Below are 25,118 nucleotides of genomic sequence, written 5' to 3'. Positions count from 1 at the left end.
CTCGCTCTTTTGTTTGCATGCAGACTTGAAACTCTAGGATTTGATGTTTGTATGTCCATGGGGCACTTGATGTGGCTATCATAATAGATTTAAATGATGTTCTATACTATGCTGTTCCTAAAAATATGTATTCCAGGTTGTTTTGATTGGTAAAAACTTGAAGGTGACGGTGACGGTGATATATGATCGTCTACTTAACAGATATCTTCCTTTCAACCGGGGCCGCCACTTACGGGGGCGTAAAATCCATGGTTGTCCTGGTACAAATACCATGATTGATAACCTTCGAACATGATTAAGGATGAGGAGAGGCAGCGAGGAACCGCGCACTCGGGTTGGAGGGAACGTAAAACAGCCTGGGGTTAGGAAGCAGCGTAGATCTGTTGGAATTGCTGTGGCTGCACGATGGAATAGTAGTTGACGTTTGTGGCGGTCGTTTGGCCGTTCAGTCGAGAGAATAGTAGGAGTGATAAGACACATACTAATATCTGCCATACTGCCAGTGGCTGTGGTTGTCCATTTCTTCATCGCACAACCCGTCCGCAACCTGGTTTTGCTCCCTCGGGAACCAGCGATACTCCACATATCCCCGCTGTCTCAATTCATTGTTCAGATACCAAGCCTCCTCTAGGAGATCTCGATTCGCAACAGGCCTGCCAGCAGAATTTCGCCAGCCATTATTGATGAACCTGGGAATCCATTGGGTCATACAGCCAACCACGTATCTTGAATCGGAATAAATTGTCACATCAAGCCTTGTGTAGCTGGGAAGCTCTTCATAAAACACCAGGGCTTGGTCCAGTGCTAGGTTAATGGCGTCGATTTCAGCACGCTGGCTTGTTGGGGGAGGATGAGAGGGTAGCGACCTCGTCCAGGACATGTAGACACCGGGTCCTGTTTCAAAAACGGCGGCAGAAGCTCCGATTGCATTTGGTGTTCCATGGTTTCTGCAGCCGCCATCGGTCCAAATTTTTATGGTGTAGACCATTACTGCGAGGGTTGCGAATGCTGAAAAGGCTGTGGACTTTCAGAGCGATGCACTGTGTATTGTGCCAGGTAGCTTTGTGGTTGTGGTCAGCTATCTGGAAAGTTTTCACTCATGAAATGTATATGTTGCTTACAACGGCGGCTTTCACCATGAGTGCTTCCAGTTTGGATGTATGTAGAGAAGTAAGATGAGCTCGGGCTATCTCTAGCCCTAGGTAGTCGAGCCGACTCCAGGTGTCAGGGGCGGCAGAGATGTGAATGGATTGTTGAGGATCTAACTGTAAACCTTTCTCCGGAGGAAGTAAAATGAGAGGAAGTGATCTGGTTGACTGTTTGTGAATGAGAGGCCTGAAGCAAACGGGCGAGTTAACGGGCCAATCAGGATCCAGATCTCCAGGTTGGTCACATGATACTCTCGATCAACAACCTGTAGAAGGCTTACTGGTAGTTACAGTAAATGGAATGAAACTTGAATGTACTTTTCTTATCCCAAGCGATTTTCCGAGTTGCAAGTTCGCCCAAAATTTAAAGAATACCATCCTTCCGTCCAAGACAACTTCATTTGACATGATTGGTTAGGAGGGGTAAGCCATAGTAAGCCGGGGCGCTAGAATGCGCATGGGCCACTTGACGTGGGTATTTCGACCAATGACAGTTCAAAAGGTTCGAGCTTTTATGGGGACAGTTAACTTCCCCATTCGAGGTGCGATTCTAGTCAATTTGCCACACTCTTCGCGCAACGAAAATAATAGGGGGAACACTACCTCCGAATACATAATCGAGGTGTGCATTGCGCTCACAATATCCAGTGTCACGACTTCCTTAGCTGACGATCGCTGCCAGTGGGCGAAATGCATCTCTTTATCCTCGGGGCAACAGGGCGAACGGGTCTGTACGGATATAAATATGCTTTGGAACAAGGTATGTAGTACCTTGCCAGCGGACTGGTAGTATCTACTTCTACATATTATATGAGACTTCCTAATCATGTCACGGGGCATCAAAGAAGTTTAAAAAATAGAACTAATAAGTTCCTCCAGGGTTCACGGTGACCATTCTCGTCCGCAAAGCCGACGGCATCGAGCCCCAAGAGGGACTCACCGTCGTTGAGGGTTCCCCTCTGTCAGGAGAGGACATGGCACGCGCATTCAAAGAATCCGGCACCCCAGTAGACGCAATTCTCGTCTTCCTCAACGCGCCACGCGCAGGCCAAAATCCCTGGGGAAAGTTTCTTGGTCCACCGCGTCTAATCGCAGACTCGACTAGGAATGCTGCTCGGGCCCTCATACACGCGCAGCAGAACAGCCTCGCAGCAAGTGGCGGCAGCAAACCTCGCTTGGTTGTCATGAATGCTCTAGGCGTTGGCGAGAGTTATGCTGTTACGCCGTATATTGTTCGGTTTATGATTGCCTTTAGTAATGTTTCCGAGTCTTATAAGGATCATAATGCCGTTAATGATGAGATTGAGGAGGTTTGTGGAGAGGATGTTGTTTGGACGCTTCCTTTGCCGGTCGGGTTGAAGGGTGGAGGGTTATGCCCGGTCAAGACGTTTGGAAGTACGGAGTCTGGGGCAAGTTTGTTTATTACGCGTGAGAGTTGTGCGAGGTGGATGGTTGATGTGGCGGCTGGGAGGGAGGGGGATCAGTTTGATAATAAGAGGGTTATTGTGTCGAATTAGGGGAAGAGTTTTGTTCAAGTTGGTGTCATGGTTCTACTATTAAAGCCTGATATGCTGGTTATTAGTATAGTTGGGTACTACTAGTATTAATAGTAACTGGTCTTTGCCAACTCTTACTATAACTTCAGAAGTACACTGGCTTTCATCCATGCATGTATACTATTGGGGTACAGTTCAAGTTGCCACAGGTTTCTCTATAGCCGCTTATCATGGCAATGGGATCATAATCCGATCTACCATGGAAGTTCAGACCATCGCAAATTATTACCTGAGGGGGTACTGCGGGCACATGCCACACGGGATGTTCACTACCTAATGTACCTATACTAGTACGAAGTAATTTTCCCCGCACTATATCTTCGATGATCTTCCAGCCCGTATTCCATACTCTCTCCTCTATCTATTTTCGGCCTCACCGACATGTGTTTCCAGGGACTGCGGAAAGTTCCCCCGCACCAAAAAAGTATATTTGCCGCCGCAGAAAATTCACAGCAAATGTCAATTAATTAACCTCGGGCCACCCGGGCCTTCTGATACCGGTGAACGCTGACTAAGTTCGGGTGAAGCGTGCCGCAGGCCCAAATGGGGAGGATCTTCCGAGCTGCACCACACGCTGTCGATGATCTGGCCATTCACAATCCCCCGTTTGTCATCTGCTGACTCATTTTCTATCCCCGCCCCAGGAATTTCATGAGTCTCATTTCTCTTCTTTTTTACACTGCAACATTGCTCCCCTACAGCCCTTTACACACCTTGTAAGGCTTCAATTCAATCACCATAATGGAGGCCATGCTCCAGCAGTCCCGGGCTATGTGCCCCTTCCTCAAGCGCACTGCGCCCGCCGCCCTCCGCACTCTCTCCACGGCTACCCGTCCCAGCACCGGCGGTGGAACTATGTCCAACCTCCAGGTTCTGGCTCGCCGCTGCCCGGTCATGAGCAAGGCTCTTGCAGTCCAGAGTGCCCGTCTCAGCAGCACCAAGCGATTTACTTCCTCCGCCGCCGGAGTCCCCGCCGCGAAGCCGTTCCTGGCGCCATCCAACAAGCGTGCATTGCACACCACTGGCGGCCACCCGGCCAGTGCCGCCCAAGGAACCTACAAGAAGAATGAGCAGGGTGAGTTTCCGACGGGATTTTGATTTTGATTGACACTTGGAATCTATACTAATTGGCTAGCAGCCCACCCTAACCTCGCTCATCTCCGTCCTGCTCCTGCGGCGGATGCCGCGGCCCGCGGTCCTCGCCCCGAGTCCCCGATCACTTCCCGATTTGACTACAATGAATTCTACAACACCGAACTCGAGAAGAAGCACAAGGACAAGTCGTACCGCTACTTCAACAACATCAATCGCCTCGCCAAGGAATTTCCTCGTGCCCACACGGCCTCGGCCGAGGAGCGTGTGACGGTCTGGTGCTCCAACGACTATCTCGGTATGGGTCGGAACCCCAAGGTTCTGGAATCCATGCACCGCACTCTTGATACTTACGGTGCTGGTGCTGGTGGTACCCGCAATATTTCTGGCCACAACCAGCATGCCATTCAGCTGGAGGATACTCTGGCCAAACTGCATGGAAAGGAGTCCTCCTTGGTCTTTAGTTCATGCTATGTTGCCAATGACGCCACCCTCGCGACTCTGGGTAGCAAGATGCCCAATTGTGTGATTCTGTCTGATAGCTTGAACCACGCATCGATGATTCAAGGTATCCGTCACTCCGGAGCGGCGAAGATGGTCTTCAAACATAATGATATGGAAGATCTAGAAGCCAAGTTGGCTTCTCTCCCTCTTAACGTTCCCAAGGTCATCGCCTTCGAATCTGTGTATAGCATGTGCGGATCTATTGCGCCAATTGAGAAGATCTGTGACCTGTCTGACAAGTACGGCGCTATTACTTTCTTGGATGAAGTGCACGCTGTTGGCATGTACGGTCCCCACGGAGCTGGTGTCGCGGAGCACCTGGACTACGACGTTTACGCGTCGCAGGACACCGCTTCTCCCAAGAGCACCAAGGGCACGGTCATGGACCGTATCGATATCATTACCGGCACCCTGGGCAAAGCCTACGGTTGCGTCGGTGGATATATCGCTGGATCCCACGCTCTGGTCGATACCATCCGCTCCCTGGCACCTGGATTCATCTTCACCACTTCCCTGCCACCCGCAACCATGGCCGGTGCCGACGCCGCCATCCAGTACCAGTCCGAGCAACCTCGTGACCGCGTCCTGCAGCAGCTCCACACCCGTGCCGTGAAGAACTCCCTGAAGGCTCTCGACATCCCCGTTATCCCGAACCCCTCGCACATCGTGCCTCTGCTGGTCGGTGACGCCGAACTCGCCAAGCAAGCTTCTGACAAACTGCTCGAGGAACACGGCATCTACGTACAGGCCATCAACTACCCCACCGTGCCCCGCGGCGAGGAGCGTCTGCGCATCACCCCGACTCCAGGCCACGTCAAGCCCCTGCGCGATCACCTTGTTCAAGCCGTGCAAGCTGTCTGGAACGACCTGGGCCTCAAGCGCGCTAGCGATTGGGAGAACATGGGTGGATTCGTCGGTGTCGGCGTCGAGGGCGCCGAGGCTGCGAATCAGCCTATTTGGGAAGAATCCCAGCTCGGCCTCGCGGCTACCGAGTCTCTCGAGGTCGCTATCTCCCGTGAATTCGGAGCCGAGACCCAGGCCCAGGCCTCCCCCGTGCCTCCTCGCATGAAGACCGGTACCCCCCCTTGGTAGCGCGAAGTCGCCCATCGCCTCCGCTCCTGTTGGTATTGCCGCTTAAGCGGAGAGATGGTGCTATTTAGTTGCCACGTCCCAGACTGTGGAGGCTCTCTTTTGGTCTGTCTCATTTTGGGAGGTCCGGGAGGAGTTTTCCCGGTCAGGTTGGGGCATGCCTGGGATTCAAGCTGACGCATGCTTTGTTTATATCCCGTCCGTTCCTTTCCATTGATTGGTCGGTGTGATGTGTATTCTTGCATCTAACCTACATACCATTTGATTCATAATACATGACTGTGATCATGATTGTCATTCCCATACGGATGACACTACTTTTTTTTTTTTTTTTTTTGGTTCCCGGTTTTTCGGGCTCGCCTTTGACTGTTTATTTCATCCGTCTTACTGTATCGACCTGGTTGTGTGGATAGATAGATTCGAATTTTGTCAATGGATGAGTTTCGGGGGCATTACTTTACCTTGTTGTAGATGTAAATGTGGGTAGTTTTGTAGACTGATGACTTGCGAATATTTCGAGAAAGGCTATTTGTCCTTTAATAGGGCGCTATGCCCAGGGAACTGGCACTCTGTCTAGGAATTAGGCACTGGCACTAGGAGAGGGGGAGGGGGGGGGGGGGGGAGAAAGAACTAGATCTACTTCCAGGGTCCAGCGTCTGGCTTGGTATGTTTGTTTACAGAGGTGTGCCCTTTCAAAATTTGGAAAAGAAAAAGCAAAATAAATCCCTCACAAAATCTTCCACCAGAAAGGAAGCTAATTAAACCGAGAATGAGGGGCGGGACTGAAATGTTTGGTGCATGCCTGAGGGATTATGCGCAATATCACTAACCGTAGCCCCTGTGGGGAGGACTCGGAGTACTTAACGCGTCAAGCTGCTTTGCACGCGTTTCCTCCCACCCTCCACCACAACATCCATCACATTTAATCACCACCACCACCACCAAAGATGGCGACCTCATGGCCAGAACACACATTGATTGACTCCAATTTCAAAGATGCCTCCCAATTGGCCCAAGTATTCGAATTACACTGCGCCAAAATCTACGCCCATGCCGCGAGTCACCCCGATCACCCTGCCTCGGCCGACTACGTGAGACAGCTGGTCTCGCAAGCTTATCGCGCTGTTCACAGCTTGAATATGCAAAATATGGCATCTTCTTGTTTGGATCCGGAAGTTGCCACTGCGACGCTGGACAATAAGGCCAAGGAATACTCTCAAGGCCCAGAACTACGATCACCCGTCTACGACGCGAACCCTTGTAAACCCGAACCAGGAACTGAGATCCATACCGAGACAGACGAGAACGAAGTCCGCGGCGGACTGGAGGAGTTTTTAACGGCCGATTTCGAAGACGAAGACGAAGAGGAAGACTCGGATTGGTCCGACGAGTCCGACTCCGACGAAGATGATGAATATTACGAATACTGCTCCGGTTCCGAAGCAGAACTCGACATGGACGAACTCGAAGCAGTCGCAAGAACCTCAACGTTCCAAAGCGCGCAAAACGCCCTACAAGCCGAGATCGAAGAGAAGAAGAACGCCATCATTGAGGAAAGGGTCCTCGAAGCGAACGACATAATCGCAAACCAGCAAGAGGAACCCCCGACCCCAACTACAACTACTACCACAACCATGCCAGTGCCAATGGCAATGACCATTCCCGAAAACGAAAACGAATCACCCTCCCCACCCCCCGTCTCAATAATCCAAGACCAAGCCATGCACGACCGCATCTCTGCAGCCCTCAGAACCATACCTCTCCCCTGCCACGAATCAGAATTAGAAGAAATCCCACTCGCGCGCATGGAAACACACACGGTCCCACTTGCGCGCGTACAAACGCATCGCCCCGAAACAAACAGCACGGTTTCTCCAACAGATGATACAAGTGAAGCAACGGCCGTTCAAACGGAGGAGTCTAGTCCTGAAACGCGATGCACGACGTCGGTGACGGCGCCGCCGGCTGTGACAACGGCAGGCGGGGGAGCGGGAGGTATGGCGCGGAAACCTAGTTTCGATGCTACGCGTTTGCATAGGAAGTTGTCTATGAGATCGTCTTCTGCGGGTGGTTTGCCGAGGAGGTTTAAGACTGTTTGTTATAAGTATGTTAGGAGGGCTATGGTTCCTATTCGGGGGCCGGTGGAGCCGGGTTCGAATTGAGGTTGTCAGGGGCGTTGGTTTTGACTGACTACTTGTTGTTATTTTTTTAGTTGTGATATCCAGTAGAGAGGTTGTTTTTGATATACCCGGGCATTTATTTTTCTGATATTTCCATTTACTCCATCAATATACTGAGGATATTTGGAAACACTTTGCTGTTTTCCAATAGTATCTTCAATTGCCATCAATCAGTAAAGACGAAACTGTGGCCTATATCGCATGGGTGCCACCGAAATGATCAAGGAATGTGGAATATCCTTTCGCTTGAAGCCCCTGTTCCGGCAGCTGAGCCTCCTTCGGGGTATCTAGCGGGCTGCGGTCCCCAGTGGCCCACAGCGTTTCATCTCAGCGATAACTTTTGACTATTTGACCGAATGAGGTAACGACCATGGTGAAGATCCTGGATATATAAAGCTCATATAAAGACTCCAATATTTCAAGATTCCATACTTGATCATGCGGATCAGGTCGGATAATTCCTATATAGGCGTAGCCTGGTTTATGAATTATATGGTCGAGATGTGGCATCCAGACATCCAAGTTCAATGCGACGCCTTCGTTGTTTGCATTTTCTCTTTACGTCCACCACTGTCGGGTTTCGGTCGCTCCGATCCTGTAGCTTCAACAAACACATAGCCACGGCTCCCTCGATGCCCTCTATACATCTGTGCCCTCTACACCCCAGCTACCACTGCCCATATGCCTTGCCCCAAGATTGATCTTGACCCTTATAAAGATGAGATTATCTCACTTTACAACAATGGCTCAACACGATGGGAGATAAGCAAGCATTTAAATGAAAGGCACGGTATTCCAATATCAATACGCACGTTTACATGGCGCTTGCAACAATGGGAGATGCGGCAGCATGCTAAACCGACAACTCAGGATACTGGGCTCTAAGAGAAGGTTAGGAACTATATTCGGAATGGCTTATCTGGAGGCGATGGAGCGGAGATTAGAACCGGAGCACAAGCTATCGAAACGGACCTGGCGACGACTCCGAACTCAGGCAAGATTGTCGTGGTTCGAACTTGAAGGCGACTCTCGTCCGCCTGCGCTTGCGTCTGAGACTCAAGCTGCATTAGAACCGGAACTGAAACTGATCCGCTAACCCAACCCAAGTAAGCATCTCCGCCTCCTCTAACGGAGTCTAACGACGTACTATACATAGTGGACAGCATAATCTAATCAATTCTATTCGGTCGGATCTGAAAAAGGAGAAAATCCACTGTGGCTGGATAAACTGTCCTAATACCGGCGGATTCTTCACAAAAGCGAATCTGAGCCCTGCGACACATTGAATCAGCGCATATTTTACCCGGCGCGTATTTATGTCACCATCCTTCCTGCGATAAAAGGTTCAATACGAGGGGTCGATCTCGAGCACATTTCGCAATTGTTCATAAAGAAGTCCCTGCATGATTGATTGCATTTTTGGGAGTTGGGATTGGTAACAACCGGGAATTGGAATTTGAATAGCCGATGTACTTTAACTTTTTGGACTTACCTGAAACTCAACGAAGTGCAATAATTCAAGAAAGTTAGTAAGTAAACGAAGCAGCAAAGATTCAACGCCTCCTGGCAGAGAAGAACTCTGGATGCTTCAAGGAGTTTGAGAAACAAGCACTGCTTTGTTCGAGCTATCACGATGACTCTTAGAGGACCAGTGCGACGGGTAACGTAAGAGCTCGAGCTGATCTCCGGTCGGAAAATGACCACCCATGGCCAGTGCGAACGTCCCATGTATGCTCTACAGATCTGTACATTAGTCTAAACCATGGATGATGACGCCTTTGCCGTGACTCGGTTGAACCGGTTTGGGCATCGCCGAGATATCGCCAAGCCGTGGCAACTGGCTCAAAGAGCACATCACTCGGCGCCATAAGGCTTGTGAATATTAAGCAGTAGAAGCGATATATTATCGACCCTCGGAAACATGTTCTGTCTTTGAAGATGCCGTATAGTCTTCGTTTGATAACTCGTCGCACAGGCATGGATCCTAAGCCTGGCTTATAGGCGACTACGAACCTAACCTTGCGGACCAATTCCAAGTAGAACCATGGAAGCATGGAGAGCGTGGTATGATTTTCGATCAAAAGAACGGAAGAGGCTGCGCGCTTTCAGGAAACTTTCTATTGGCTTGATAAAGCAGGTCATTTGAAGTATGACAACATCGCACTTACGCCCTCTTTCTAGCCCCCATTTTGAGGCCAGATCACAGCCATTCATATCTTAATGAATTGATGCGCCCTGAACGCCCCGGGACAGAATGGAGTGGAGAAGATCGATTGATTGACGCGGATATGACGTCGTACCAGTCGGGCCGCCGTCAACCCCCGGACAGCCCCACCGTCCACGATCGTCCACAACCATGGAGGTGGAAGGTGGAACTATAACAGGTTTTGCCGCTCTCCATCAGTCATTGCCCAGGCCTGTCCATTCATGTTACAAGTTGCCGTTGCCTGTGGATACTGTTCTTGCCTCCACGGACGAATCTCACGATGTCCTCGGATTTACGAAGCCACCCACGGCCGGCGGATTCTACCGATGGACATTGTCGTATCCTGTTCCAGCTTTCCCGACTGATTAAATGATGCGAAAGTTGCATACGCATTGATCCATGTGCCCCCGGTCCCACTTTGCTATCTTTGAGCTGCATAAATATAAATCGTTTCCTCATGGCCGCACTGATTTATATATTTTTTGCTCCATTCTCCAAGGGGTTAACTTTGGAACCCACTTACTCCATCCCGATCCCCTATACTCCACCTGGGCACTTTTTACTTTCAGGTTGACATATGCATTCCTCCTATATAAGCAATCGATCCATACAATCCCCCTTGCCACATGGCTGTCTCGGACGATCTTCCGCTCTCCGAGAAGCGGGAAGATGAACAAAAAATAGAGCAACCCGACACAATACAACAAGCTTCGAAGAAAGTCGCACGCGGAGACGATACCCACGCCGAAAATGCCTCTCAATCCGACAGCAGCAGCCAGCACGGTACCCCCAGGGTTGAGAAAGACGGCAAGCGTGAGCTCACAGAAGACGAGTGCTACGATAGTCTCGGCTTTTGCTTCCCCACCTACAAGAAATGGATTATCATCTCGGTGATTTTCGTCGTGCAAATGTCGATGAACTTCAACACAGGTGTCTACGCCAGCGCCGTTACTGGCCTGACGGAGGAATTCCACATTAGCGAACAAGCCGCTCGGGTCGGACAATGTGTATTCCTCGTCGCATATGCGTTCGGGTGTGAGCTTTGGGCGCCCTGGTCGGAGGAGTTCGGCCGTTGGCCCATCATGCAGCTCTCGTTGTTCCTGGTGAACATCTGGCAGATTCCATGCGCTTTGGCGCCTAACTTTGGCACTATCGTCGTTTGCCGTATCCTGGGTGGTTTGAGTTCGGCTGGTGGTTCCGTCACCTTGGGTATGACGGCCGATATGTGGGAACCTGATAATCAGGGCTACGCAGTGGCATATGTGGTGCTCTCTTCGGTGGGAGGATCGACTATTGGACCTTTCTTTGGTGGTATCATCGGCCAATACCTCTCATGGCACTGGGTTTTCTGGGTCCAATTAATATTCGGTGGTGTCACACAAGCCATGCATTTCTTTTTGGTCCCTGAGACTCGTGCTACGATTCTGGTCGATAAGGAAGCCAAGCGTCGCCGGGAGGCTGGCGAGGAGGAGGTCTATGGCCCGAATGAGCTTAAGAAACCTCGTTTAGAACTTCGCGAGGTTTTGACTATCTGGCGTCGGCCTTTCGAGATGTTCTTACTTGAGCCTATTGTGCTGTTCCTATCCTTGCTCTCAGGTTTCTCCGACGCTCTGATCTTCGTTTTCACTGAATCGTTCACTCTGGTCTTTGAACAGTGGAACATGTCCACTCTGGCCATCGGAATGACCTTCGGTTCAATTTTGATCGGTTATCTCCTCGCTTACTTCATCTTTTTGCCCGACATTTATCGACAAATAAAGCTACGCGCCAAAGAAGGCGCCGCTAGTCGATATGCCGAGCGACGTCTACTTCTTCTTCTCTTCATTGCCCCCCCTGGAGCCAATCGGCCTACTTGGTTTCGCATGGACCTCGATGGGTCCCCCAATCCCCTGGATCGCACCTCTCATCTTCTCTTGCATGATTGCCATGGCCAACTATGCAATTTACATGGCCACAATAGATTACATGGTCGCGGCCTACGGTCCTTATTCCGCATCAGCAACCGGAGGTAATGGATTCGCTCGTGATTTCCTCGCCGGTATCGCGACCATGTACGCGACGCCGATGTACACCAATATTGGCCAGAAATACCACCTTCAGTGGGCGAGTACGATTCTAGGCTGTATTGGCTTCTTGGTTTTAATTCCTATTTATGTGTTCTATTGGAAGGGTCCTGAGATTCGGAAGAAGAGCAAGTTCGCCCAGCAGCTTGCTGCCGATCGGGAGATACATACTGAGCGGAGGCGAAGCCAGTTCAGATCTATTGATGCTTCCTAGACTTTTCTATAGTGTTAATTAATTTCATGACTCGATCATAATTATGAAGGATCCGTTAACCGGATGTGTAAACATTTTACACGGCCATCAACTCTTAGATAGAACAATATCCTGTAGCATCATCATCTCTTTTCCAAGTCATCCTCAAAGTTCCTCTTTGGCACAAAGACTGTTGACTGGAACGCCATTACAATTTCGTTTCAGACATTAGGGAGTCCCATGCTAGTCCAGCTTCTTTCACATGAAAGTCAGCCCTTCAGCCGGCTATAGGCCAGCATCTAGAAGGATTACGTGGGGGCTGATGGGGGTGAACAGCTCTAGTCAAAGCAGGTGAAATAGATTCTTTGGGGGCTAAAATCTATGCCTAAACTCAGCGCTGAACTAGTTTTTATCTCAAGGTACTTTAAAAGATATCTGTATGTGCTAGGGAGATATAACTTACAGCCTGGATATTGATATTGATGGAAACCTTCTTGAATAAGGATTTTCGGAATGATTATATGACCAAATCAACGACAGTCTACATCTAAAAAGTTGGCAGGATGCAGTGAAGAAACACCCATTGTGGAGCCCGTAAGCAGGACGCGGAAGGAGCGTCGGCAATGTAGAGAGCTTGTTCTCGAAACCAATTCGGCGATCAGTTAAAAGCAAAGCTTTCTGTGTGGGGTTTATACCCCCAGAATATCAGCCCCGGCTTTTGCACGAGAAGCTGATTCGGTCGCTTGGTGGCCCTTGCTATAGTGGGTTAAGACTTACTGTGCCAGAATCCGTGGATATCACAACCGGCCTGTTGTATTTATTCTTGTGGATATATTTGGGATGAGTGGGTATGTCACCAGGTTTGATCTGCATGGCTGACTCCTTTGTATGTACCACGGCTCGTCGACTCGCATGTTGTTCCTAAGTCGAAAGAACCGTTCGAGTCTGGAATTCTGAGGGGTTTCTTACTGATGTCTATCTGCGTTAATATTGAGCAAAACCGGACTGTTGGCATCAATTTTGGCTATGTTCAAGAATATTGACTCTTGTCAAACTAGAGAGATTTAACAGAATGGCTACATTTTGATGGAGAGGGTTGTGTTTCGCAAGGCAAAAATGCTTTATGCTTTATCTACATAGATGATCACTGTTCTGACTCGGGTCAACATACTATAGCTACTACTAGCACCAAGTTTTAACACTATTTCTTGATAAGACTCTTTGACCAACAGTTCCAGCCAGAGGTCCTACTAATCTGTATAGAGAATGTGATCTACAGGCAGTGCCTTGGTCTTTGACCGTCACAATTTCGTCCGGCTGGCTTGGTGCTGACTGTAAGATCTAGCAGCCCCACAGATTGTCCTTTCTCACGATGAGCATCACTTCCTTTTGGGGGCTCTTCATAAGTTGTTGTAAATTCATAATGAGCCCTAAAATTGTATAAATAGAGGCCAATCCTACCACAGAATCAGACAATAAACCCAGCTCTGAATTCAAAAGTTCACTACAAATTTACCTGACAAAGGCATCCCTATAAGACACGAGATGCCCACAACGGCGAACATCATCCCCATGCGAGTTCCAATCCGGGTCGGGTCAGACGTAAGGCTGTTCAGTACCACTGGAAACATTGACTGCACACCAGCCGCAAAGAAGCCATATATGACAGCAAACACGTACAACCCACGGACCGAGTGAATTGCTGCCCAAGAGTACATGAGAAAGCATGTGCATATATCCATGGGGATTATTGTGTTGAGCGGCCCCAGGTAGTTGCCTGCCAGAAAGCTAGAGAGTAGACGACCCACAACCCCCGTGCCGTTGAGGATTATGAGAAGATTCAGCGAGACAGAGGTCGAGGTTTCGATGACCTGGCGTGCAAAGTTTCCAATATAGAAAAATGCGAAATAGAGCCCAAGGAAGTTCAGGAACATGGCTAGGACAAAAAGCATACGAAGCCTCCTTGAAAGCCAATAGTTCAATCCAGAGTCTCGTCTTTCGCGGTGGTAGCCGGGGCCACAAATAGATGATACATGGTATGTGTGTGGCAAGAGTGATAAATCCGAGGATTCGCATAGTCCATCCAAAGCCTATCGTCTCGAGAGTTGCATTGGCGATTGCCGGAAAGATAATCCCTCCAGCTGCTGAGCCGCTGACTGCAACTCCAATTGCCAGAGCTCGTCGTTTTTTGAAATAAGAAGAGATGACGGTGAGGGCAGGACAGAAGACAAGGCCGTTGCCAATTCCGATGCAAATACTTTGGGACAGAAAGATTTCATAGTGTTCGGTACAAAAAGAGGTTGTGAAGATACCGGCCAATTGAAACACTACTCCGGCGAAGAAGACAATTTTGCGTGGGGTTCTGGCCTCCCGTGGCGATAATTGCTAGTCCAATTCACGCTGTTTACCAGTAGTAGCAACGTCTCCGGAGGCCACTGATCACTGAGCGGAATGAGAATGTGATGATCAGTTTCGAAAGAGAAAAGATGATGTCTCTTTGAAAGTCTCCGGCTCTGACCGCCCACCGGAGACTTTGCACTGGAGACTTACTTAGCCTGACTTACAGGCATTTAATGTCTCGCGACTAGAGGATTGCTCTAATTAGGCATGGTTTGGATGTCTAAGTCCTGTATTTACTAGCAATCAATAATTTTGGATGCTACTATCATGTAAGGGTTCCAATCTTCTATCTTCTATCCACCCGTTTGGAGAGAAGAAATCAATCACCCTATCCCAAGTTATGCCGGCTTCATTACAAGCGCTGATCCAACTGCACGTCCATGTGACGGGCTGGCGTAAGGTCATCGTCTTTGTCTCCCAAGAATATCGTTTTGACGGCCCCGGGGTGAATGGGATATCCGCAATTTTATAATCCATTACGGTCAAAGCCTTGTCAGTGCTTTTTATGGCACTTAACCCTTAAATATATGCACAAAAGCTCTATATTTTTGCCCTGAGTTCAATCGCTTCACGAAACTTGTTCATATGAGCTTTTCGAATAGGCCAATCAAAATCGTAATTCTGCTCTCACAGCCTGACAAAACAGGCTAATCCATCTTTGGCTTGGCTCAGTTTCAAGTATTAGATCGTATTGAAAGTTCAAGTCACGCGAGAAAACGCGCTTTAAATTACTTGTAATACTTCTGTCAAGAACACTGGCACCTGAGCTAGGTCGTTGATGACTCTGCTTGTCCTCAATCTCCTTACTGTACAGCGATTTTCACCAAAGTGATGCCCACGAAGTCAACCTATGAGTGGAAAGGTCAATTTTGGAAGTACATATAAAGTAGAAATTGCTATGTAAACATGCGATATTAAGGTATCAAACTTATTGAAGTATTATTTTCACCCTCCATTTTCCATTATGCCAAGGCTGTAGAGTTGGCTAAAGTTTGCCAATGGTCTAGCCCCCAATGTTTGTTTTTGCTTGGCTAGGCAGTACCTGAGTAAGTTAATGGCTTCCGCATCCTGACCTGAATATTTCCGGGTAAAAGTGAGATTTTCCATACTGTTTAGCGTGTCTGGATGGTCCGCGCCGAGGTTTGTCTTGCTCGTCTTCATCACCTGCACAAAGATCTGCACGGCCTCCTCCCCGTGCCCTTTAAGCTCCAAAGTACCTGACGAATGAGAGCAATCCTTGGTGCGGCTTTTGGCCAGTGTTTCTTGCAGCGCAACTCAGCCTTAGGCTAGCTACAAGAAGCAAAGAAATATGACCCTCAAGTACGTACGTGTTGTGTGGATGAGGAACTGTGTTTATTTAGTTGATCAGCGAGTACACAATTATAAACATGACTTCTGAGCCAGTAAAGCTTGTGCAGACAACCCGTGAAGAATCCCCACTTCCCCGCCTCCACACTGTTTACCTTTCACCCAACTGCTACCCTTGAACTGTGGCCCTTTTAGCCACCTGCAGTCATTTTAGCCAAGCGCAGTCCATTTAGCCAAGTACAGTCTATTTAGCCAAGTGCAGTGCCCAGACTGGTGGCTGCATCGGAAACCTATAACTATAGAGCAGTCTCTGGTAATAGGCTCGAGCTCGTTTAACCACCAAAGGTGACGGCAAAATGCACATAACCGGGCCACTTCGTCGGGCGGGGAAAGGGGATAAATAGTCATTTTCGCAGAATATAAATAGAGGTAGAACGGGCTTGCAGCAACATTGACCAGCACAGGCTTCTCTTTCGGTTATACCCACCCATTCACCAGCATCCAACTCTCTTCAATTATCATGAAGGTCACTGCAGCTTTTGCAGGCCTATTGGTCACGGCACTCGCCGCCCCTGCCTCCGAACCTGTTCTGGTGTCGCGAAGTGCCGGTATTAACTACGTCCAGAACTACAATGGCAACCTTGGTGACTTCACCTACAACGAGGGTGCCGGAACGTATTCCATGTACTGGGAGAATGGAGTTAGCTCCGACTTCGTAGTTGGTCTGGGCTGGACCACTGGATCCTCTAAGTGGGTGACTATATCCTTGAATATAAGTCCAGGATCTAACATTTTTCAGATCTATCACCTACTCTGCCAGCTACAGCGCTTCTGGCTCTGGCTCCTACCTCGCTGTGTACGGCTGGGTCAACTCTCCCCAGGCTGAATACTACATCGTCGAGAACTACGGCAGTTTCAACCCTTGCAGTTCGGCCACAAGCCTTGGTACCGTGTCTTCTGATGGAGCCACTTACCAAGTCTGCACTGACACTCGGACCAACGAGCCATCGATCACGGGAACAAGCACGTTCACGCAGTACTTCTCTGTTAGACAGAGCCCGCGCACATCTGGAACGGTGACTGTCGCCAACCATTTCAACTTCTGGGCACAGCATGGGTTCGGTAACAGCAACTTCAATTATCAGGTCGTGGCGGTGGAGGCATGGAGCGGTGCTGGCAGCGCCAGTGTTACGATCTCTTCTTAAGAGATGAGAGCCTTAGTAGTCAAAAGACTTGAAAGCCGAGCTTTTTTGCCAGTTGGTGTGATGATCGGATTGGGAGTTTGGCAGTTCTATCGAGGCCGTATATTTTGTGGCGGGGCGGAGCTGTCGGCAGCTGTTTTCTCAACTCGCACACACAATCAAGTCTCGTTTTCTCCCCAATGCTTTTTCTCGCTTCTTATTCTATCCCCTGGCAAAACATTGCCACGTACATAATATCTCTATACGAGTTGTTCGTTTGCAGTAGTCACTCGGAGAAAGTGGTTGGCAGATTGGGGATTCGGAGTCTTCCGACATCCTCAAATGAGCAGGCATCCGTCTGTTTGGCATTTTTGCTGGATTGACGTTCGAGAAACCTTGGAGACCTTACGAGTCTAATACAGAAGCTATTCTTAGGCTGCTATCTACGACGGTACGGGTACTGCCAAGAACGGGGCGCAGGGGCAGAGTAGCCGTGATAGGTATCGTGTTTCGGGACGATTTCTAGAAAGAATCCCTGTGTACAAGACTACAAGTGGTGAAGCCCATTTTTCCGTGCTTGGGGGAAGTTCTTGTCAGACTTTCTAAGCCGGTCCCTTTGGATTTGTCCCACCATGACCGATTCTCGGTTTTTTATGAAACTAGGTCCTATGATGAATCTTCTTCTTTTCTCCCCAAGAGTTCTAAGATTTTAAGAGGACGTACAAGGTTCAACAATTTACTATTAAAGCTGCCCTTGGAAATAGGGATCTTTTTCCGATCCCCGCATTTTCAAGGGCAGTTAGTCGACCCCACTTCTCCAGATTATTGACGAGTACTTGACCAGTCAAGAAGTGGCCAATAGAGTAAGACGGATATTATTTACCCGAAAACGGATACCTAACCGTGAATTGTAAAGCAAGCGCGAGTGCCTGAATACTAAACCCTCGACGTTTAAGGACGACGAATATTGAGGGGTCGGATACATTTTGACGTTGCAATCTTGGAAATACTCCTCAATCTTTCTGTTCCCTTAGCCCACGATGTCTCAACTTCAGAGCGAGGATATTATCTTCTCAAATTACGGCAATGGCAAACAAACCTTTATCATATCCTTGACTTTCACAGATATAAGCGATGCTAAGGATATCATCACAGGGATCGGATATGGCGGTGACATCTGGGAATTGAGAGTGGACCTTCTTAGCCCACCTGGCAATGAGGTTGGCGATGTGAATCTGCCTTCCTTAGATTACGTCAAGGAGCAGGTGGAGGCTCTGCAAGCAATGTCTTCCCTGCCTATCCTTTTTACTATCCGCACCAAGTCGCAAGGTGGCAAGTTTCCTGACGATGCGAGTAAGGAGGCTTTGGACCTCATTTTGCTTGCTATTGCGTCCGGAATATCCTATGTTGATGTGGAAATTGATTGGCCTCCGGTTATGCTCAAAGAGATTACGGAGAAAAAGAGTTCTACAAAGTCGTGGCCTCCTACCATAGCTGGACTGGAAAGGTGGGATGGACGAGTGAAGAGCTCGTGCAAAGGTTTGCTGCAGCCGATGCGTTGGGTGGTAAGATTTCTATACCGCAGTAAGCTAAGCAATATCCGCGAGGAAACTAGTCTCAAGACGCAGATATCATCAAATTAAGTATACTCTCACCCGCAATCGAGGATTGCTATGAGCTAGGCTTGTTTGTTCGCGATTACAAACTAAAATATCCGAAACCACTCCTTGCTGTGGGAATGGGGGCAAATGGGCAGCTTTCGAGAATTACGTCCCCGATCTCACTTGTCACCCACCCCTTGATTCCATTCCCTTCGGCGCCTGGCCAACTCAGTCTAGCGCAAGTTCATCAAGCACGCCACCTCATCGGAAAGCTACCTAAGCAGAAAATTTCAGTGGTAGATGAGGAAAATTTCACTCAAAAGGTCTCGCGCGCTCTACAAGCTGCCTTCTTGGAGTTGGGCTACCCACATTTGTGCAGTGTCTACAAAGGAAAAATGGGAATGTAACTTCGGAACTCGACTTACCTAGTTTGGACTCTACTTCCTCCATGGTTACGGTAGTTGCGGAGGCGTTTATGCAATACACAGGGAGGCCTGTACCGTGGTCGGTAATTGAGAATTGTCTTCAGTAGATAGTCATAGTGTTTTGATACCACCAAGGCAAAATCAAAATTGCTTTTGATTTTCCAGCCTGTTTACTGTAAAAGGGTTATACAATACCCGAGATAGGTTCGCCCTAAAGTGAATGCAGGCACCAATTTGATACTAAGACTTTACGCTCGCACAGCACCGCTTCGGTCGGCTCTTTTCTAAGCCTTAAATTTCCCTGTATGGCGGGCCCGGGATTCTTGGCGAAGAAACTTAATCGAATCGGCTAAGCTCAGATCCCCCCTAATTTACATCTCTGCGGGGCAACTGGTATGGAGACTGCTTACCCCGGATTTCTCTACTCCCACATGTATTTAAAGTGCTCATCGATCCACTATTCTCAAAACCATTCCAGCTGTACTCTAGAGCTCTGTTGGTGGCAGTATTTACTTCACTTTTCTTTATACTATTACAGTTCCAACGGCCAAGACGGAATGCCCTCTCTATTGAAGATCAAGGATAGCTCTGCCTTCCCGGCCCCAAAGTCAGTTTACAACTGGCGGGTGTATGCCTTGGCCATCTCTGCAAGCATGGGCTCCTCGATGTTTGGATATGACTCAGCCTTTATTGGTGGCACCATAACCTTACCATCATTCAAGAGCAGGTTTGGGCTTGACAGTGATTCTAAGGAGGCTCTTGCTTCGCTCAGTGCCAATATCGTGAGCACATTCCAGGCTGGCTGCTTCTTTGGGGCTATTCTTGTGTCATATTTCACCGAGAAATTCGGTCGCAGAATACCCTTGGTATCTTGCGGTATTCTGTTCAATTTGGGTGTTGTTTTGCAACTTGCTTCATCTGGTAACGTTGGGCTCATCTACGGCGGTCGTGCATTGACTGGTATCTTGCGTTGTCTTATTTCCTATTATATGATATATGCTGACAGATAAACAAGGACTCGCTGTCGGTGCCTCCTCCCTCATCGTCCCTCAGTATATCGCAGAATGGTCGCCACCTGCGATCCGAGGTCGACTAGTTGGAGTGTTCGAAATGGTCCTCCAGATGTCTCAGATCATCGGCTTTTGGGTCAACTATGGGGTAAATGAGCATGTTTCTGCTTCTTCTGATGCGCAGTGGAGAATTCCTTTTAGCCTACAGCTTATCCCTGGAACTCTCCTAGTCGTACTGATGCTGCTACAACACGAGTCACCCCGATGGCTGATCAAAAATGGCCAGCGCGCAAAAGCAATTGATAATCTCTCTTTTGTCCGAAAACTTGCCATGGAGGACGCCTATATTCAGTGGGAGGCTGACACAATCGAGGAACAGTTAAGGCATGAAGCTGAGGTTGGTGATCGTCAGCCATTCCTCGTGAAGATCAAGGAAGTCTTTCTCCCTGGGAATCGAAACCGACTTTTTATTGGCATGTCCTTGATGATGTTACAGAACCTCTCGGGCATTAACGCACTCAATTACTACTCACCTGTTATCTTTAAGTCCATTGGTTTCTCCGGTACTAGTGTTGGGCTGCTAGCAACCGGTGTCTTCGGCATAGTGAAGTGTACAGCGACTATCCTTTTCATGATATTCGGAATTGACCGTCTCGGCCGTCGGAAGTCTATGATCATTGGCTCTTCAGGGGCCATCGTCGCAATGTATTACCTTGCTGCCTACACCAAACTCTCTGGATCTTTCGAAACTCCTGCAACTAGAGATGCCGGGGCTTACATAGCCATTGTAATGGTCTATATTTTTGCTATTTTTTACGCCATATCCTGGAACGGTATCCCGTGGGTTTTCTGGTATGGATCTCCTAGCGGCATGTGAATTTATCAGTATTTTTGACATTCTCTTCAGTGCCGAGGTTTTCCCGACTGGTATTCGATCGATTTCTCTCGTTTTTACGACATGTGTCCAGTGGTTGGGGCAGTTCATAATTACTTACTCAACTCCATATATGATGGCCAACATCACGTATGGCACTTTCCTTTTCTTCGGAAGCTCCGTGGTGTGCGGTCTGATTATTGTGTATTTGTTCATGCCGGAGACTAAGGGCTTTTCATTGGAGGAGATGGATATTCTCTTCAGTATCCGCGGCTTTGCTCTCGACAAGCGCCGGGGCGCAGAAAGTACTATTGCTGATCAGCGAGAGGCCGAACAGACGGTTGTTGAGAATAAGGTTGGAACGCAGCATATGGAGAACACTGCTTCTGTCTAAGAGAAATGTATTCAGAGAAAAACAACATACCTCATTAGCAGGTTCTGATCCCAATTATATCAATACATTCCGAGCTGTGATCTTATGCCCATCATTTACCCACAATATACATGCTTTAAGCCCCGGACAGGGCGGGGGCTAGGAGGTGACTACCTGGGAATTTTTAACAACTTTCTTCACCTTGAGCGTAAATTTGGGCACCGAGCCTGATGCTACCCCGGATATAATCTAACCGATATTGGAATGACTGGTAGGCTGGATCCAATAAGCACGAAACTTCTTAGAATGACGCTCGAACGGCATGATAATACTTTAACCAGCGATCCGTGCTCCAGGCTAAATCCTCCACCGATAGCAAGATGATTCGCGCCACTTCCCCACGTCCTTAGCTTTATTCCCCACAAATGAAGATAGAAAACATAGAAAAGGCATCCAGGCATACCCCAACCGACATCTCCTTGTCAAAAAGAAATTTTGGCTTTAACCACTTTGACGATCTCAAGTCCAACAAATTTGGCCGTAGCCCAACCCCCCTTTCTCGCTATGAATCCAGTCAACAGTCTCGAGAGTACTCTGAAGGAGTCATATAACTATGGTTCTTCCTGTATCACTTCATCCCGCTGTGAAAATTCACAGCGGGCATTCTTGTTCGGTTATCCGATTGCCCACTCCATGGCACCACTTCTACACGCAACTCTATTCAAAGGGGTCTCCCTGCCGTGGGAATACTCCCTCCTCGAAACGCAAGATTCGTCTGAATTCCTCCCAGCCTTGAAACAACAAAACGTCATTGGATGTGCGGTTACAATGCCCTACAAAGTGACCATGATGTCCGCCGTCGATGAGGTAACGGACGAAGGCCGAATTATCGGCGCCATCAATACGGTCTTTCTTCGCAAATCGGCCGATGGAAGTACTAAATATATCGGTACCAACACTGACTGTATCGGTGTGAGAGAGGCTTTCCTGCAAAACTGCCCTGGAATCGTCTCAAAATCCACAGGGAATCCAGGTCTCGTTATCGGAGGCGGCGGGGCCTGTCGAGCGGCTATTTACGCTTTATGGAAGTGGATGGGTGTGAAAGAAATTTATGTGGTGAATAGGCTGGAGAGTGAGATCAGGGCTATCATAGACTCGTTCAAAGCAACTGACTTTGGTGGAGAGTTGATTTGGGTCTCCTCTGTGAACCAGGCTGCGGCCTTGGAGGCTCCAGTTCTGGTTGTCGGCACTGTACCGGACTTTCCACCCAAAGAAGAGGGTGAAATCTTGGCTAGAAATATCGTGCAGACCTTTCTGGACAAGGAGGAGAAAGGATATATTCTCGAGATGTGCTATCATCCCAGACCCCATACAGCGTTCTTCAATCTCGGCGAACGTGCAGGATGGAAAATGCTTTGTGGCACAGAGTCTATGATTTGGCAAGGTGTTGCACAACAAATACTCTGGACAGAGCTTGCACTCGAGAAGTTCAATCTAGATGGGGCTGCGAGGGTTATTACGGAATCGTTAGATAAACATTAAAGTCTTGATGTGTCAGTTCTTCAGACCACCCATGCAGCCATGAAGATACTATATAAGCCCATCGTATTGCGTACTACCTAAGACCTAGTAAGCTTTTGCTACCACTACTACCACCACCACTACTACGAATACTGGTTGTAGTAACAACCTTGAAAATATCGGATAATTTGTTTCCAACTTGGACTTCAATCGATGATCTAGTATACTACAGTGGTACCTATGATTATGGTGTTCTATTATGAATGCGGGTCTTCAAGTTGATATACCGCTATACTTCTTATGCAATAATATTTGATTCATATAGAGACATTTGAAGAACCTCAAAAAAGTCTAAACGCCGGATATATCACAAGGCATGAAAATTTTGGCCATCGAACATTAATTACATGTCGAAAGCTAACCGCTACAGAAAAGACCAAACGAAGATTTCACATCTATTTCCTGCCACCACCGCGGCTAACCTTGGGGAACTCGAGCGGAATCTTCAGGCGAGCAACACGGCGCGCATGAGCCTCCGCACGACCACCCTTAATATTCCACTTCTTGAACTCAGTCTCACGAGGCCGGTCAATGCGGCAGCCCAGTTCGCGGAAGTACTGCTGGATGGTGTTCGAGTCGAGGCGCAGATCATCACGGAGATCGGCGGGATCGGTAGCGAGTTCATTGGGCGAGTTACCACCCAGAGAGCTGGATCCACCGTCTTGAGCCGGTTGGGGAGGAATGTGCAGTGTCAAGGCGCAGATCGTGGTGTGGAGGAGAGTCATGTCGTGCTTGCTCATGAAACCGCCGTTGGAAGCGAAGCGGCGACGAACATTGTCGATAACAGAGTCTGGCAGGAGCTCTGTGGTTGATTCCTCTTCTTCGCTGCCGGGCTTGGCGCCGGATGTGTTGGAGAGGATTTTGCGCAGCTCGTCGCGCGGAGGGAGACGCTTGCTGTTCGGACCGGGACCCTTGTTGCCAGCGCCCTTAAGGGAGCGGGCGAACTCGAGGAGCAGCTGGATGAACCGGAGGACTTGCAGGTGTGTTGAGTTATCGGATTGTCCAACGGCAGATACTCGATTCGACACGTATCGTGAAACTGTAGTAACGGCAAGACCGGCATCCACCTGTTGCTTCCACTCGTCGACACCGGTTAACAAGCGCAGAGTAGAGTGGCCACCGGGGACCAGGGTCTCGATGGTGTAAACATCCGATGGGTGGGCAGCGGTAAGGTCCGGGGTAGGCAAAGGCTTGGCTGCTTGCACAGCGGCTTGCACGTCGATTGCCTTTGCCGCGCCGGTGGTGGCGTCAGCGGGCAAGGAGGAAATGAGTGCGGCACCAGCCTCGGTGACGGTGCCTGCTGGGGCACTTGAAAGTTGGGCGTTCTCTGCCATGGACTGGACGGCCTTGCGGGATTGCTTGGTACCGAATGTGTTGGTAAGGGCAGTACGTTGAGCGCGCATTGTGTTCTATACTTGATGTTAGCTCCACTGATCCTAGCCAGTCAATTAGTACCAAAACACTTACGAGCTCGTCTTCGGACTCTGAGTCCTCTTCAGAAGCCTTGTGAGAGCGTACAGAGCCACGCAGAGTCACTCGGCGGGCCTCCACAATCTGCCAGGTCTTGCGCTCGGGGTCCACGACCGCAACGTAGTGCTTCAACTGGGAGTCGGCATCTTCATCGTGTCCTTCGCGGCCAACAAAATCCATCTTCTCATGCTGGGAGGACTGAAGCAGGATCTCTGACGAAACAATGCCGGGGTTGCGGAGAGATGCGGAGGACTTGGAGACATTGTCACGGGCTTTGAGATAAGGGTTCCAGCGGAGGGATTTGGCACTCTGAACACCGGGAGTAGTAGCTGAGAATAATTTCACATTAGCACAATCCAGCTTGCGTATTTAAATTGCCATTCCACTCACCAATAACTGGCGCTAGCTCGCTCTTATCCTCGACCAGGCTAGCTTTCAGCGGGGGAAGGGCCTGCAGGCCTAGTGCGGGCTTTTTGGTGGGACGTTCATGACGATCAGAGGCGCGCTTGCGCTTCTTTTCTGTTTTATCGGACGGCATGGTGGAAATACCGCAAGAAAGACCTCTGGTGATCCTTAATGAAGCTGTGCAATCGAATGTCAAAAAGTTGTCGGCAGAAAAATTTCCTAGCGGCGATTGTCGGGCAGGCGGTGAGGGATCCACACAGACGGCCGCACAAGTGGGAATTCAGTGACGAAATGGAGAAATACAATATTTGGGCAGTTCAAGGATTGATACGCAAAGGTTGGGTGAGCATGTTCGGTATGGGAAGTTATGATGATTACGGAGTTACAATTTACGATATGAAGAAGTAGTAGTGCTCGTAAAGTCATCGATTGTCAAGCATAGCTATCGAAACCAAAAAC

The 25,118-nt window shown here is 48.9% G+C and overlaps 12 protein-coding genes across 12 annotated transcripts; 10 read left to right on the top strand and 2 right to left on the bottom strand.

Moving 5' to 3' along the window:
* Positions 1–481: 481 nt before the first annotated feature.
* N7481_012992 (ribonuclease H1) lies at positions 482–988 on the bottom strand (the record flags this gene model as incomplete). The annotated part of the gene is made up of 1 exon (XM_057272211.1): positions 482–988. The coding sequence occupies one exon, from the start codon at positions 986–988 to the stop codon at positions 482–484; it is 507 nt and encodes a 168-aa protein (XP_057116399.1).
* An 850-nt stretch (positions 989–1,838) lies between these two features.
* Positions 1,839–2,665, top strand: N7481_012991 (NAD(P)-dependent oxidoreductase; the record flags this gene model as incomplete). The annotated part of the gene is made up of 2 exons (XM_057272210.1): positions 1,839–1,908; positions 2,028–2,665. The coding sequence occupies 2 exons, from the start codon at positions 1,839–1,841 to the stop codon at positions 2,663–2,665; spliced, it is 708 nt and encodes a 235-aa protein (XP_057116398.1).
* A 780-nt stretch (positions 2,666–3,445) lies between these two features.
* On the top strand, positions 3,446–5,392 carry hemA (5-aminolevulinic acid synthase HemA; the record flags this gene model as incomplete). The annotated part of the gene is made up of 2 exons (XM_057272209.1): positions 3,446–3,779; positions 3,843–5,392. The coding sequence occupies 2 exons, from the start codon at positions 3,446–3,448 to the stop codon at positions 5,390–5,392; spliced, it is 1,884 nt and encodes a 627-aa protein (XP_057116397.1).
* A 944-nt stretch (positions 5,393–6,336) lies between these two features.
* On the top strand, positions 6,337–7,478 carry N7481_012989 (uncharacterized protein; the record flags this gene model as incomplete). The annotated part of the gene is made up of 2 exons (XM_057272208.1): positions 6,337–7,384; positions 7,432–7,478. The coding sequence occupies 2 exons, from the start codon at positions 6,337–6,339 to the stop codon at positions 7,476–7,478; spliced, it is 1,095 nt and encodes a 364-aa protein (XP_057116396.1).
* A 1,001-nt stretch (positions 7,479–8,479) lies between these two features.
* N7481_012988 (uncharacterized protein) lies at positions 8,480–8,665 on the top strand (the record flags this gene model as incomplete). The annotated part of the gene is made up of 1 exon (XM_057272207.1): positions 8,480–8,665. One exon carries the CDS (start codon positions 8,480–8,482, stop codon positions 8,663–8,665), a length of 186 nt encoding a protein of 61 aa, XP_057116395.1.
* Positions 8,666–9,925: 1,260 nt separating this feature from the next.
* On the top strand, positions 9,926–10,144 carry N7481_012987 (uncharacterized protein; the record flags this gene model as incomplete). Its single annotated transcript, XM_057272206.1, has 1 exon — positions 9,926–10,144. The coding sequence occupies one exon, from the start codon at positions 9,926–9,928 to the stop codon at positions 10,142–10,144; it is 219 nt and encodes a 72-aa protein (XP_057116394.1).
* Positions 10,145–10,401: 257 nt separating this feature from the next.
* Positions 10,402–12,052, top strand: N7481_012986 (Major facilitator superfamily domain general substrate transporter; the record flags this gene model as incomplete). The annotated part of the gene is made up of 2 exons (XM_057272205.1): positions 10,402–11,438; positions 11,536–12,052. The coding sequence occupies 2 exons, from the start codon at positions 10,402–10,404 to the stop codon at positions 12,050–12,052; spliced, it is 1,554 nt and encodes a 517-aa protein (XP_057116393.1).
* Positions 12,053–16,259: 4,207 nt separating this feature from the next.
* N7481_012985 (glycoside hydrolase family 11 protein) lies at positions 16,260–16,944 on the top strand (the record flags this gene model as incomplete). Its single annotated transcript, XM_057272204.1, has 2 exons — positions 16,260–16,489; positions 16,539–16,944. 2 exons carry the CDS (start codon positions 16,260–16,262, stop codon positions 16,942–16,944), a joined length of 636 nt encoding a protein of 211 aa, XP_057116392.1.
* Positions 16,945–17,960: 1,016 nt separating this feature from the next.
* N7481_012984 (type I 3-dehydroquinate dehydratase) lies at positions 17,961–18,928 on the top strand (the record flags this gene model as incomplete). Its single annotated transcript, XM_057272203.1, has 2 exons — positions 17,961–18,485; positions 18,536–18,928. 2 exons carry the CDS (start codon positions 17,961–17,963, stop codon positions 18,926–18,928), a joined length of 918 nt encoding a protein of 305 aa, XP_057116391.1.
* Positions 18,929–19,503: 575 nt separating this feature from the next.
* On the top strand, positions 19,504–21,224 carry N7481_012983 (sugar porter family MFS transporter; the record flags this gene model as incomplete). The annotated part of the gene is made up of 3 exons (XM_057272202.1): positions 19,504–19,906; positions 19,962–20,808; positions 20,864–21,224. The coding sequence occupies 3 exons, from the start codon at positions 19,504–19,506 to the stop codon at positions 21,222–21,224; spliced, it is 1,611 nt and encodes a 536-aa protein (XP_057116390.1).
* A 543-nt stretch (positions 21,225–21,767) lies between these two features.
* On the top strand, positions 21,768–22,745 carry N7481_012982 (shikimate dehydrogenase family protein; the record flags this gene model as incomplete). The annotated part of the gene is made up of 1 exon (XM_057272201.1): positions 21,768–22,745. One exon carries the CDS (start codon positions 21,768–21,770, stop codon positions 22,743–22,745), a length of 978 nt encoding a protein of 325 aa, XP_057116389.1.
* A 434-nt stretch (positions 22,746–23,179) lies between these two features.
* Positions 23,180–24,792, bottom strand: N7481_012981 (DNA-directed RNA polymerase I subunit RPA49; the record flags this gene model as incomplete). The annotated part of the gene is made up of 3 exons (XM_057272200.1): positions 23,180–24,193; positions 24,252–24,583; positions 24,645–24,792. 3 exons carry the CDS (start codon positions 24,790–24,792, stop codon positions 23,180–23,182), a joined length of 1,494 nt encoding a protein of 497 aa, XP_057116388.1.
* Between the last annotated feature and the right edge of the window lie 326 nt (positions 24,793–25,118).

The sequence above is a fragment of the Penicillium waksmanii genome (genome assembly GCF_028829765.1).
Source record: "Penicillium waksmanii strain IBT 27052 chromosome Unknown utg000010l:1.0-3698451.0:1.0-3701458.0, whole genome shotgun sequence".
Classification (NCBI taxonomy): Eukaryota; Fungi; Ascomycota; class Eurotiomycetes; order Eurotiales; family Aspergillaceae; genus Penicillium; species Penicillium waksmanii.
The sequence above is the reverse complement of the archived record's forward strand: the minus strand, read 5'-3'. Positions and strand labels throughout refer to the sequence as shown.